General features: G+C 57.1%; 1 protein-coding gene across 1 annotated transcript; it reads left to right on the forward strand.

Annotated features, from left to right (window-relative positions):
* On the forward strand, positions 1-11,694 carry MUC4 (mucin 4, cell surface associated). Its single transcript, XM_036388925.1, has 28 exons — positions 1-1,060; positions 1,223-1,651; positions 1,968-2,107; positions 2,300-2,464; positions 2,543-2,698; positions 2,822-2,952; positions 3,185-3,273; positions 3,572-3,748; positions 3,841-3,984; positions 4,071-4,190; positions 4,397-4,599; positions 5,309-5,387; positions 5,632-5,802; positions 5,976-6,077; positions 6,282-6,518; positions 6,908-7,042; positions 7,132-7,310; positions 7,437-7,596; positions 7,676-7,774; positions 8,344-8,526; positions 8,619-8,692; positions 9,012-9,076; positions 9,362-9,561; positions 9,767-9,935; positions 10,020-10,187; positions 10,987-11,024; positions 11,108-11,205; positions 11,417-11,694. Exons 1-28 carry the CDS (start codon positions 1-3, stop codon positions 11,471-11,473), a joined length of 5,028 nt encoding a protein of 1,675 aa, XP_036244818.1. The 3' UTR covers positions 11,474-11,694.
* The last annotated feature ends 728 nt before the right edge of the window (positions 11,695-12,422 follow it).

Raw genomic sequence — 12,422 nt, forward strand, 5'->3', positions numbered from 1 at the left:
ATGGGGTTCCTGGAGGTGAGCACAGAGGAGAACCCAGGTGCCAGTGCAGCAGGGCCAGCTCCCAGCCACGCGATTGTCACTGCCAGGCCATCACCAGAGCCACCTGCCACTGAGAACAAGCCCACTGCTGGGATCCCCTTGCTGGCTGCTGGCCACACAAATGTGTGGGAGGCTACAGCTGCACCCCAGACAGGTGCCACAGGCACCACTGCCCATGTGGACACCACCAGCTCTGAGAGCAGCACCAAGGGTGCAGCACCCTCAGCCAGCACCAGCAGCACCCTTGTCCCTGATTCCAACGCCAGTGGCACAAGCCTGGCCACCACGCCGGCCACCACACCATCCACCAGCGTGTTCCCCAGCAACACTAACCTGCCAACCACTTCCACAGGCTGGGACACCTTTGTGACCAGTGTCACCACAGCCATGCCACCTGCCACAGCACAGGCCACCAGCACCAGCAGGGCCCCATCCCTTGCTGTGACACACAGCGAGACGAGCGGAGGTGGGCAGCCTGTCCCATCCCCAGCAGCACGTACCCCCATGCTGGAGACAACTCTTGGACCCTGGGGCATCCCTGGTCCCAGCACTGCTATTGCAATGTCTGGTTCTCCCTTCCCAAGCCTGCACAGCCCAACAGAGGAGGCCACAACAGCCCCCTTGTCCCTGCTTGGTGTTGGTGTAACTGGGGTGGCAGCAGCTGGACAGACTCCCACCGAGTCAGCTACAGGCACCACTTCTGCATCCATTGGCTACCAGGACATGGGACAAGCAGCGAGCATGTCACCTCCTGCCTTCCAGACATCTCCAGGGGCACCTGCCTGGAAGGAGAAAACAGCCATCAGCAGAGGCAGCACCACATCCACTGCTGCAGGGAGCACCATGGCCAGCACCACAGGCAGCATCACTGCCACCACTGCAGGGAACAGCACTGCCACCACTGCCACCACTGGAGGGTACATCACTGCCACCCCCACAGGGAACAGCACTGCCACCACTGCCACCACTGGAGGGTACATCACTGCCACCACCGCAGGGAACAGCACTGCCACCACTGCAGGCAGCACCACTGCCACCACTGCAAGCAGCACCACTGCCACCACTGCAGGGAACAGCACTGCCACCACTGCCACCACTGCAGGCAGCACCACTGCCACCACTGCAGGGAACAGCACTGCCACCACTGCCACCACTGCAGGGAACACCACTGCCACCCCCACAGGGAACAGCACTGCCACCAGTGTGGGGAACAGCACTGCCACCACTGCCACCACTGCCACCACAGCCACCACTGGAGGGTACATCACTGCCAGCACTGCAGGGAACACCACTGCCACCCTCGCAGGGAGCAGCACTGCCAACACTGCAGGGAACAGCACTGCCACCACTGTCACCACTGCAGGAAGCACCATGGCAGGAGGCACCACAGCTATTACATCCACAGCCCCAGTGAGCCCAGCCAAGGAGGTGGGAAGTCTCCCAGGCACCACGGCACCAGTGACACCACCAGCCACCACCAGCCCTGCCACCACCCTGTCTCACACCTTTGGGACACAGAGAGGACCATCCACCCAACTGAGCACATCTGCCCACACCACCACTGGGCACAGAACTCCTGTACCTGAGCCCCAACCCACCCATGAGCTTATCAGTAAGTAGATTTTCTTTTTCCCAAGGACAAGAGTAGGAAAGGGGTTTTCAGCCAGTCAGGCATTGGGATGGATGAGGGTACGGCCTGGTCCGGGGTGTCTCATCTGCGTTGCACATTGGGCTGCCAGATTAATGGGAAAAGGCAAAATACGACATTTGAGAGCATCCCAAAAGTGGGTTGAAAATTGGGTTACAATCCATCAGAGCACAGGCACAGCATCCAGGCAGCAAGCAGGTGGGTTTGTCCTGGCTTCAGGATGGATAAAGCAGACATTAATGATTTCACACCTTTTTCATTGATCTCCTGCCCATGACAGAGCCAGCGACTTCACTCTACCCCTTTGGCGTGGAAGCAGGGGATCAAGAGTACGTCCGGAGGATGGTGGATTTTAACTCACCCCTGTTCAAGCCAGAAATTGGATTTCCCTTTGGGAAGTCACTGCGAGATGCTCTCTATGTGAGTGCCCCCTTTGGTGAGCAAATAACGGATGTGCTGCCTTTTTGGTAAAAAAATCCAAACATTGAAATGGAGTAGAAACTAAATTTCATCTGAATATCTTTTTTTTTAACATTTAAAATGGTTGGTTTCTGCTCACCCATGGAGGCTAAAAGCTATCCCAGTCAGCAAATAACAAGTTCTTTTGGTTAGTTTACAGATAACGGACAGATCATTTTTCCACCCACGGACAACTATGTCCCAACCAACCCCAACCCCCCTCCCCGGGGCTTCACTGGCCGGGAGAGCTTGCCAATGGTGGCTGCCTTTTGGGATGATGCAGACTTCTCCAAGGGTGTTGGCACCACTTGGTACCAGGTGAGGGCCACCAGAGGTGTTCTGGCATAATCCAGTTCCCAGCTCACTCATTTAATTCTCTCTCTTGCCATCTGGCAGGAGTACTCTACACTCAGCTCTACCCAAGACCCCATTGTTCAAGATGTGGAAGCAAAGATTGAGAAATACCTAAAGATCCCCTATGTAGCAAAATGGACCTTGAAGGTGACGTGGGAGAAAGCTCCAGCGTACCCATCCCAGAGGGATGACACTCAGGTGAGCAGTGACACATCAGGTGACAGAGAGGAGTGCTGGTGGCTGTTTCAAGCCTCAGTCTGCTCTGCAGGGAGAGCAGGAGAGGCTCTGGGAGCACTAAGGGGGTGCCTTGGGTTTCTCCAGACGAGCACCTACCAGGCAGTGCTCAGCACCGACGGGAGCCGCTCCTTTGCCCTGCTGCTCTACCAGGACGGGGGGATGCGCTGGGACTACAGCAGGCTGGCTGCAGCCAACGTGCTCATCGGCTTCTCCAGGTGCTGCACGCCTGTCACTGCCTTTTGGGACAGCAGAGATTTGTTCCAGCACTGTGTTGAGACTGTCAGAGGCATTACCCCCATGAGAGCCCAGCTCCCACTCCTGTAGCAATCCTGCCCCACTTAAACCCTTTCTCTTGCAAACTGCAGCAATTCCCACCCCAGCTGCTCTGTGGGGGGAGGAGGAGGGTTGTGTTGGAAGGATGACCTCAAACCTCCTCTCTCCACACAGCGGCAATGGCTATGCCCAAAACAACGAGCTGACTCAGGAGCCACCGGCTGTCAAGTACCGACCAGACCAGCACAGCAGCACCGGCTCTGGTACGGCACCGGGGGGCCCTTGGGGAGGGTGGGGATGGAAGGAGCTGTGTGCTCTGTGCCAGGAGCATGTCCCCAGCACCCATCCCTGGGCCAGCAAAGCCACTGGATAAGAGCTGGCCCCCCAGAGCAGACTGTAGGTGTCCCATATCCTCCTGTGGCTTGCCACAGCCCCGCTGGCTCTAGAGGGAGCCTGGAGACCTCGTGTGAGGTCAGTGGCCGGGGACAGCTGTCCCACGGGATCCCTCAGCACAGGCAGAGACCCTGGCTGAGCAGTGTTGCTCTGTGGTTGCTCCCCCAGATGTGCGTGGGCTGTGGATTTACAGACTGGACAGTCGCTCCCGGGTGAATTACAGGCTGCAGTGCCTGGCGTGGCTGGACACGGAGCCAGCGCCGGCCACCTGGAACAGCCAGCTGCCACCCTGCCCCTGCTCCCGGCCCCAGGCAGAGCTGGATCCCCGCTACCACTGGAGCAGAGGTGCCGAGGACAGCCCCCCAGCACCAGCTGCAGGGTGGGGACGTGGTCCCCTCCTGCTCTGGGGGCAGCTGTGACCCCCCCCACTATTTCAGGCCCAGCAGACACCTCTGTGAGGATGCTGCGCACTGCGTCCCCCAGCCCAGCTGGAGCTGGGGTACGATGTCTGTACCAAGGTGGGAGCTTGCTCGAAGGCTGGCAGGAGAGAGCATGGAGCCCCCCCTTCCAGACTGCCACTGGTAAGTGGGAACTGGCATTCCCTCACCCTAAAATACCCCAAGAATCAAGCACGGGCCCCGACACACCCCATCACATTCCTCCACAGACACGGAGCTGGAAGCGTTCAACTGGTGCTGCCGGCGTGTGGGGAAGCCCCTGTTCTGTGCCAGGTTTGCTGAGAAGAGACCGAGGGTTGACTGTGAAGGATATGTGCCACCCACCCCTGGTGAGTGAGTGCCCAGGCTCTGCCTCTGCTGTGCCAGGGCACTGAGCTGTGCATGGACCCCATGCTTTAGCCACACTTTGCAACATGCCAGTGGGGACTGCTGAGCCACCACTGAGCAGCTCTGGGGCTGCTCTCCTCCCTGAAATGACACCAGCATTTGCTCTTCTTCTTCTGCCCAAAATGTTTCTGTCTCTTTTGGACCCCAGCTGGTGCCTTTGGGGACCCTCACATCACCACCCTGGATGGACTCACCTACACCTTCAATGGGCTTGGGGACTTTGTCCTGCTGCTGGCCAGTGATGCCCAGACCAGCTTCGTTTTGCACGGGCGCACAGCACAGACTGGCATGGCCCAGGCCACCAACTTTGTGGCCTTTGCTGCCCAGTACATCTCCAACACCACCACAACAGTGAGTAGGAGTGCCCTGGATATGAGTTTGATCCTCTAATGGGAGAGACCTCTGTGGCAAGTTGGGCATCACCTCAGCATCACCTACAAGTGGGTGGGACCCAAGAGGCAACCCCTCTCCTTTTCCTGCCACCTCCCACCACTCCAACAAACTACCATTAGTGGGGGGATGGACTAATATTCACCAGGCACAGGTCTAACACCTCCTGCAAACACGCCAGCAAGGGCTGGAGACTCTGGAGGAACATGGCCTGCTCGACCTCTTCCATTGCACATTCTTCATCCTGACACTTTAGCACAAGTGACTGCTCTTCCTGACTTTGCAGAATTGCTCCCCACACCCATTTAGCTTCATTAAGCAGAATGTCCCGGTGTCACCAGGAACAGGCATTGAACAGCATGAGGAGGGGGCTCAGGGCTGGGAGCCCCCCAGCACAGCTCTCCATGCTGTCAAGGTCAGCTGAGCAGTGGTGGTGGCCTGGGCATGTCCCTTACCAAGGTGACAGGCAGCTCTCTGTCCTCTTCTGTGCAAACATCAAAGCTGCTGTACTGTATGTCTGCTGGGGTGGAGAACACACCAACACAGGCCCCAGGGCTGAGCCCCTCTTCCTGGCTGGAGGAGGACAGAGTTAAGAATTGTTCCCAGCACGGAGGGACAGCAGGAAGGGACAAGCAGAGGGGCTGACTGGGACATCCACCATGATTTTCAGGTTGAGTGGACCTTGGGGAGCCAGGATGACATCCAAGTCCTCCTGAACAATGAAACCATCCAGTTTTCCTATTCTCAAGGTGAGCAGGATCTATTGTTAAATGCTAAATATATGTGGGGGGGACCAGAAATGACCCCATCCCCTGGGACCAGTCTGCCCAGTGCTAGGGCAGCCACCCTGGGCTCCATTAAACGTCTCTCACCTGTGCCTGTCTCTGATGTGGGTGGGGTGGATGGGGAGCACTCCCCTCCAGGAGTGCATGGTTGTCATTTCAGGTGCCAGCCTTGCATGGACTGTCCCTCTGTGCTCTCCTTCTCTTGCAGACCTGGGTGATGAGGTGTACTACAGCCCTGGTGTTCTGCTGGTCAACTCCTCCTCTGTCACGGCCGTCCTCGATGGGAGCGTGGCTGTCTCTGTCTCGGCCACCTCTGGGATCCTCAGCGTGCTCTGCAGCCTCCCCGACTGGTACCGCAACAGCACCAGCGGCCTCCTGGGTGAGGGCTCTGCCAGAGCCGGGTGCAAATTCTCTTCCCACTCTAAAGTAGAAAACTGGGCATTGTGCTTGTGAGGGCAGGGACACCTGGGTATAACCTAAACACTGGCCTGCACCAGAGAGGAGGTCAACCCTGGCATGGGGGATTCCAGCACTCTGGTGATGCTCCACCAGGTGTGTGGGACCATGACCCTGCAGATGACTTCCAGATGCCAAATGGTACCAGCATCCCTGTGAACAGCAGTGAGGAGGAGATCTACAGCTATGGGATGACCTGTAAGTCCAGGCTTAGGATCCCTCTTGATGATCCTCTCCTTCCTGCACCTTCTGGCCATGCTTTGGCTTGAGATATTTAAACATTTGCCTGAGCAAAAGCAATGTCAAGGGGAGGTGTTTGGTGTCCTCACTGCCTCGTGAAAAAGAACCCTAAAATACAACAAACCTTAAAATGGCCTGTACCCATGGCGTGCTCTCTTGCAGGGGCTGTCGGGGAGCACAGCCTGTTCACTCAGCCTCTGGACTCACCAGCACTGAACTTCACACCCTTCTTCTTGTCTCGGCTGCGGCAGGAGAACGAAAGCCAGTACGAGCTGGTGGCCTCTCAGTGTCATGGCAGCAAGGAGTGCATCTATGATTCACTGAGCACAGGGAACTTGGCCCTGGGCCTGGCCACCCAGAGCCTTGCAGCTGACTTCCAGCAGAGGAAGACAGCACTCAGTAAGTGGAGCACATCCTCACCTCTGAGAGGGCATGGCTTGGATGTAACTGGGCAGTGCCCTGCTCCTTTCCTGGGCTCTCTTGCTTCATATGAGACAGAAGACAAGTCACCAAGGTCTTGGATTTGCACTGCCCAGCTGGCTTGTCTCCAGTCCTGGGAGATGCCACCAGCAGGACAGTTGCCATCAAGGTTTTGGAATTGCATTTCCTGGAACTGCATTTCTGGCTTCTCTCCAAACCTGGGAGATGCCACACGCATGCTGTGCAATATAAGGGCCTTGTTGGTGGGCAGCCATGACAGCATCTGCCTGGGGTCCCATCCTCACCAGAAGGGAGTTGGAGCCAAGGGGTGACAAGGCCACATTTGTGCTGGGATGCTCTTTCCTCAGATGCCTTCCCTCCCATCATCACCGGTGACGCATCAATCACAGCCTTCAGGACACAGAAGGTCACAAGGCAGTACCATGCCTTGGGGGAGGGTGCACGCTTCATTCCTCATCTCTCACCAGAGCTCAACATATCGGGTAAGGAGGGAGAGATGGAGCAGCTGGGATGGGAAGGAATGGGATGGAATTCCTCTGCCATCTCTAACTCCTACCTCTCCTCCTGGCAGAGAATGGCACCCTTGTATGGGAGCCCCGTGGGACAGCCCCATTCACCATCAACCTGGAGGCTGTTGGCTCCAACAACATCTCTGCACTCCTCCAGCTCCGCTTCACCCTTTGCAGATGCAGCAGGAGCCAGGACTGTGACTACAGCAACACTGTCACTCTCAGGGAGTCTTCCCTGCAGGTAGTGTACCAGAAAGCTCCTCTGGTGACACACTGAGCCTGCCCCCATGCCAGCTGTGCTGGCTGTCTTCTCTGTCCCCCCATCCTCCTCCCGTTCCCTAAGCCAGTGTCACTATCCCCTTCCCAGCTGGCAGCCTGCAGATGCGAGAGCGGCTACTCAGGTGCCCTCTGCCAGGACCCTCCCGATCCCTGCTCCCAGGGATGCTTCCCTGGCGTGGGATGTGACCCTTCCAGTGGCTGTGGCCCCTGCCCAGCTGGCCTGACGGGGGATGGAGAGCACTGCTCAGGTGACAAGGGCTCACAGCGTGCCCCCTGGGACCCCAGCCAGGCTGTTTGTCCCGGTGCCATGGTGCGGTGTCTCAGCAGATATCGATGAGTGCACGCAGGGGATGGAGTGCCCAGGGAACAGCACCTGCACCAACACTGTGGGCAGCTACGTCTGCTCCTGCCTGGCCAGTGAGCAGGGTGAGTATGGGATCCCTGGCAGGCATGGCCCTCCTCGCCATCACCCCAGGCTCTGTGGGGGAGAATTCCTGAGGGACCCAGGCTGGCCAGAGAGGAGAGAAGGGGGAGCTGCTTGAGCTCTGTGCCCAAGCCCTTGCTGTCATTAGCAGAAGGGACCAGAATCCAGCCACCACTCGTGTTCCCAGGCTGTCGATCTCACTAATCCGCTGGGAAGAGAAATTTTTCCCATGCAATTTTTCTCCTTGAGAAAAAAATTCTCATCCAGCAAAGTTCAAATGCACATGCGGAGGTTGGGGGCTAAATCAAGCCCTATTTTCAGATTGCTTTGGTGGGGTTGAGTTGATGGCTTTTGCTCTTGTTCTAATGCTGGGATTTAAGAAGGGCAAATGGCTCCAGCTAGAAGGAGGGGGAGTGGGGCTTTTACTTGAATTAATATTGAAATTCCTAACACATAAAAGAAAAACAAAACTTGGAAGAAAGGCCTTATGGAGCAGCTGAGGATGGCTCAGAGAGCTGGAGCTCTGCTCTGCAGCCAGGTTCATGCCTCTACCATGCTCTCCATCGCACAGGTGAGAGACCAGGCTGTGGCTCAGCCTGTGGCTACCACTCCTGCCCTGAGGGCTACTGCAGCAACGGGGGACGCTGCCACCTTCACCCCATCACTTGTGCCCCCACCTGCTCCTGCCCCCCGGCTTTCACCGACCAGCGCTGCCTGGTGGCAGGGGGGGATTTTCAGCCACTGCCCAGCTCAGGTGGGTACCTGTGCCCAGCGTGGGGTGAAACCCAACCCCACTCACCCTGCTCCTGGGGTGCCAGAGCCACCACTGTGGCTTTCCCCCAGCAGCTCTCCCTCGGAGAAGCATCCAGATGAGGATCAGGACACTGCAAAGCGCCACTGCTGAGGAAGTGAACAGCACTGTATGTCACTGGGGAGGTGGGCTCAGAGCAAGGCACACACTGGCATACTGGACAGCATGGCAGCTGGGAGTGGGCAAGCCTCTGGATGCCCTCCCATGGGATCTCTGGGGCTCCAGCAGATCCACAAGCCCAGAGGGAGGAAGCACCAATTTCATGATGATGGCTGCAGCCGTAGCCCAGTGCCAAGTCCCCAGCAAATGAACCAAAGGCCAGAGCAACCCTTGGGGCTTGGCCAAAATGCCTGCATCACTCTTCAACCTTTCCCCATGCTGGTGTCATTCTGATGTGCCCTAATGCCTTCCTGCTCCCCTCACTGCAGGTCTCAGCCATCCTGAACTCCCTGGAGGTAAAGGCTTTCCAGAGCAACACCAACATCACCCAGATGTGAGTCAGATGTGAAGCAGCCTGTGACCACTCCAAGGATCGGGTGGGGCAGGGCTGAGCGTGGGGCCAGAGAGTTTGGTGCACAAAGGGCACTTTCCCCCAGCTCAGAGTCTGTTTTCCAGCCCTGATGCTGGTAAACCCTTGGAGACACAAGTCTGTTGGCACCTTCCCCTCCTGCCTCATCCCTTCCTTGCCATGGCCCAGATGGGAATACTGAAGCACGGTGAGGCTCAGTCACTCTGAGAGGCAGCAGCAGCTCCACCGGCACCCCTCTTTTCCCTGCAGGACAGACAGCGATGGCTTCACCTTCGTGGTGGTGTCCGAGTTTGCCTATGACAGCCGCGGCACCGTCATCCGCTTCCTGAACGAGGAGCTGCCCGCGGCCATCACCGGCGCCTTCAACGGGCGGCGGCGGCGGCGGGAGGCGGGCCCGGGGCTGCTCTTCCAGCGCCTGCACCGGGACAACATCACTGACCTGGTGAAGCGTGAGTGCTCCTGGCACTGAGCTGGGGAGAACCCTCCTGTCCCCATCGTCCCCATAACCCTGAGTGCCCCAGGGATTGGCTCACACCCATGGGGGAGATGGGTGGGCAGCCTCCCAACCCCAGGCATAGATCCAGCTTGGGGAGGCTTGGGGAAGCATCAAGGGGTGCTGCTGCAAGGCCGAACCCATGTGCTTTCCCTCCCCAGTGACAGTGGACGAGCTGAGGGACTATTTCCCCTGCTCTCTCTACGGCTACAAAGGCTACCAGCTCCACTACATGGGGACCATTGGCTTCATCTGCATCTCCCCCTGCAAGACGGGCTACTGCCAGCACGGTGGCCAATGCCAGCACCTGCCCGAGGGGCCCACGTGCAGGTAGCAGCAGCCCTGGGGTGGACAAGGCCACCCTGCTCAGCTGCTTCTCCCGCAGCAGCTCAGCTCCTCCCTCCCCATCCACAGCTGCTTGCCCTTCTCCATCTACTCTCCGGCCGGCCTCCGCTGTGAGTGGCTGGCCATCAGCCTGGCTGCCTTCCTCGGCATCCTGCTGGGAGCCCTGGCTCTGCTCTGCCTCCTGTTTGCCACCGCCTGCCTGGCCCTGCGCCTCTGCCACCGCCACCGGCACCGGAGGTAAGCCACAGGCTGGGCCTGCACAGGGCTGGGTGCTGGCTGGGTGTCAGAGAGAAAAACTGATCAAAAATCCTCATCTCAAAGATCCACCACTGGTAGAACTCATCTGGTTTGGACAGGGGGACCCTGCCCTGGGAGAGGGGTTGGGTGGCCTTTTAATATCTTCAGCCCCTTTTCCAGACATCTGTTGCTCAGGGGTGCAATAGCATCAGTGGGTTGAATGTTAGCTTTCCTTTTTCCCCCATGTTAGGGAGTGTTGCATTTCTTCCTCATCCCACCCAATACTTGGTTACAGATGGGCTTTCTATTTAATTTTAATTTGCATACCACCCAAATGATTTCCACTTCAATTCACATGGGTCTGGAAAGAGCTGGCCTGGAGCAGGGAAAATTGGTTTAACAATTGAACCTTGCTCTTCTGCAGAGCAGGGACTTAACAGAGCAATGGCAAAGTGCAAGACTGGGGTGGAAGAACCAGCATCTCCTTCCCCCCTCCCTAGCCCTTGGTCCTGCAGAGGTATCCACGCTCAGGGGATCTCCAAGCCCCTGGCTCTAGTCGGAGCTGTGTCCTGCCCCTGCTCCCAGCTCCCTGCCAGCCCTGGAGCCAGGGATCTCTGGGAAGTTCCTCTGTTCATTTGCATTTGTGGCAAGGCAAGAAATTGTATGTGCACAACTGGAGTTTTTCCTCCTCTTACAGCCCCATCAGTCAGTCACTTTGCCATCTGACCCAGACCCCAGCATCAGGCAGGGGGTTCTCTCTCTGCTGACATGTTCTCCCTATTCTGTTCCTCCCTCTCAGGGCCAAGGAGACCTTGTGGAGGACACGACCCTTCTCCTGTGAGTACATGCCTGTAAAACTCCCCTCACTAAGGCTCTGCTTCACCCCAGTCCTCAAGCTCCACTCATCTTCCCTGCTCCAGCTTTAACAATGGCAGGAGAACAAGCAGAGCCCACCGTCTCCCACTCCCTGGAAAGGCATTGGAAACTGCAGCTCCAGGCCATTGACCCCTCAGTCCAGGTCTGTCCTCAGGTTACTGTTTCCATGGGATATTGGGGCTGGGAACTTTGGGCTGGGCTCTGAATCCTGGCCCTGTGCCACAAAGGAGCTCAGGAGCTGTGCCTCATCCTGAAGCATCACCGGTGCTTTGGCTGGCTCTGGGATCCACAGCAGTGTCACAAAGCACAGAGCCAGTGCCACACTGACTGCATGGCCTGCTCCTCCTTTACAGATAAGGATCCAGAGACCCCACGTTGTGCCTCCAAGCCAGTCCCCCCAGCAGCCCTAACCTGCCACCAGTCCCTTTCTGGCACCTCCAGGCTCACAGGGGAGCCAGACACTGCTGCCTGCTCCGCTGCTCGCTCTCGAGGTCTCCAGCAGCAGCAACACACGGAAGCAGGGGACAGGCAGCTGCCTTTTGGGTTCTGGGAGGATTCTGGAGGAGGTGCTTTTCTGAATGTGTGTTTATGTTGGGTGACCAAAGCAGGAGGATTTCACCTTTCCCCAGGACCTGCAGAGACACCTGGGATCATCCTTGAAAGTGCCTGCACCAGGGGTATGTGCTAGTGCAATATAACCAGACCCCGCAGATCCCCAGAGAGCAGGGCCAGGTGGGGCAATGCAGTGATTGTAATCCCTTAGGAACCAAATAGAATAAACCAAAAATGTTGGCTTGCTGTTAAATTGTCTGCACCTCAAGGGTCTCTGCTTCACTGTCATTGAGCCCTCAAGTCCTTGCTTTCTACTGGTTCCACAGAGCCAAAGTGAAAATGGATGTAAATTTTTTGGTGGCTTCATCCCCTCATTTTCCCTATGTACCTGCAAGTCTCCTGACACTGCTCTCATGGACACTGCTTACAGTGGCTCAGATCACACAGGTCAGGCTTTGGCCCCTACAAACATCCCACAGCCCTTCAACCCTGGTGAGTGGGAGATGCTGACCCAAGGAGGGTATATCAGACCCCATCAGACCCCCAACTCCCACCCCATTCACTGCCCTCGACCCTGGCTGAGCTGTATCTCCAGTACTAAAGCCAGGAACAGAAATATCCTGTAATCCTGCTGCTCCAAGCCTGCCCTGTCACTGCTTCCCACCCCACTTTGGCAGAGGACATGGCTGCTGCAGGATCAGGGATGCTCAAACCTTTCCAAGGTCTTATTGAACAAACAAGATTTGACAATGATTTATTTTTTTTTAAGAAAGGAAGATGCTCTCTTACACACAAAAAATTATTTTT

The sequence above is a fragment of the Molothrus ater genome, chromosome 10 (assembly GCF_012460135.2).
Source record: "Molothrus ater isolate BHLD 08-10-18 breed brown headed cowbird chromosome 10, BPBGC_Mater_1.1, whole genome shotgun sequence".
Classification (NCBI taxonomy): Eukaryota; Metazoa; Chordata; class Aves; order Passeriformes; family Icteridae; genus Molothrus; species Molothrus ater.

Coding starts and splice junctions, on each gene's coding strand:
- MUC4 (XM_036388925.1), top strand. CDS start 1: ATGGGGTTCCTGGAGGTGAGCACAGAGGAGAACCCAGGTGCCAGTGCA. Junction 8,527..8,618: donor TCAGCCACTGCCCAGCTCAG/GTGGGTACCTGT, acceptor TTCCCCCAGCAG/CTCTCCCTCGGAGAAGCATC. Junction 11,206..11,416: donor CCATTGACCCCTCAGTCCAG/GTCTGTCCTCAG, acceptor CCTCCTTTACAG/ATAAGGATCCAGAGACCCCA.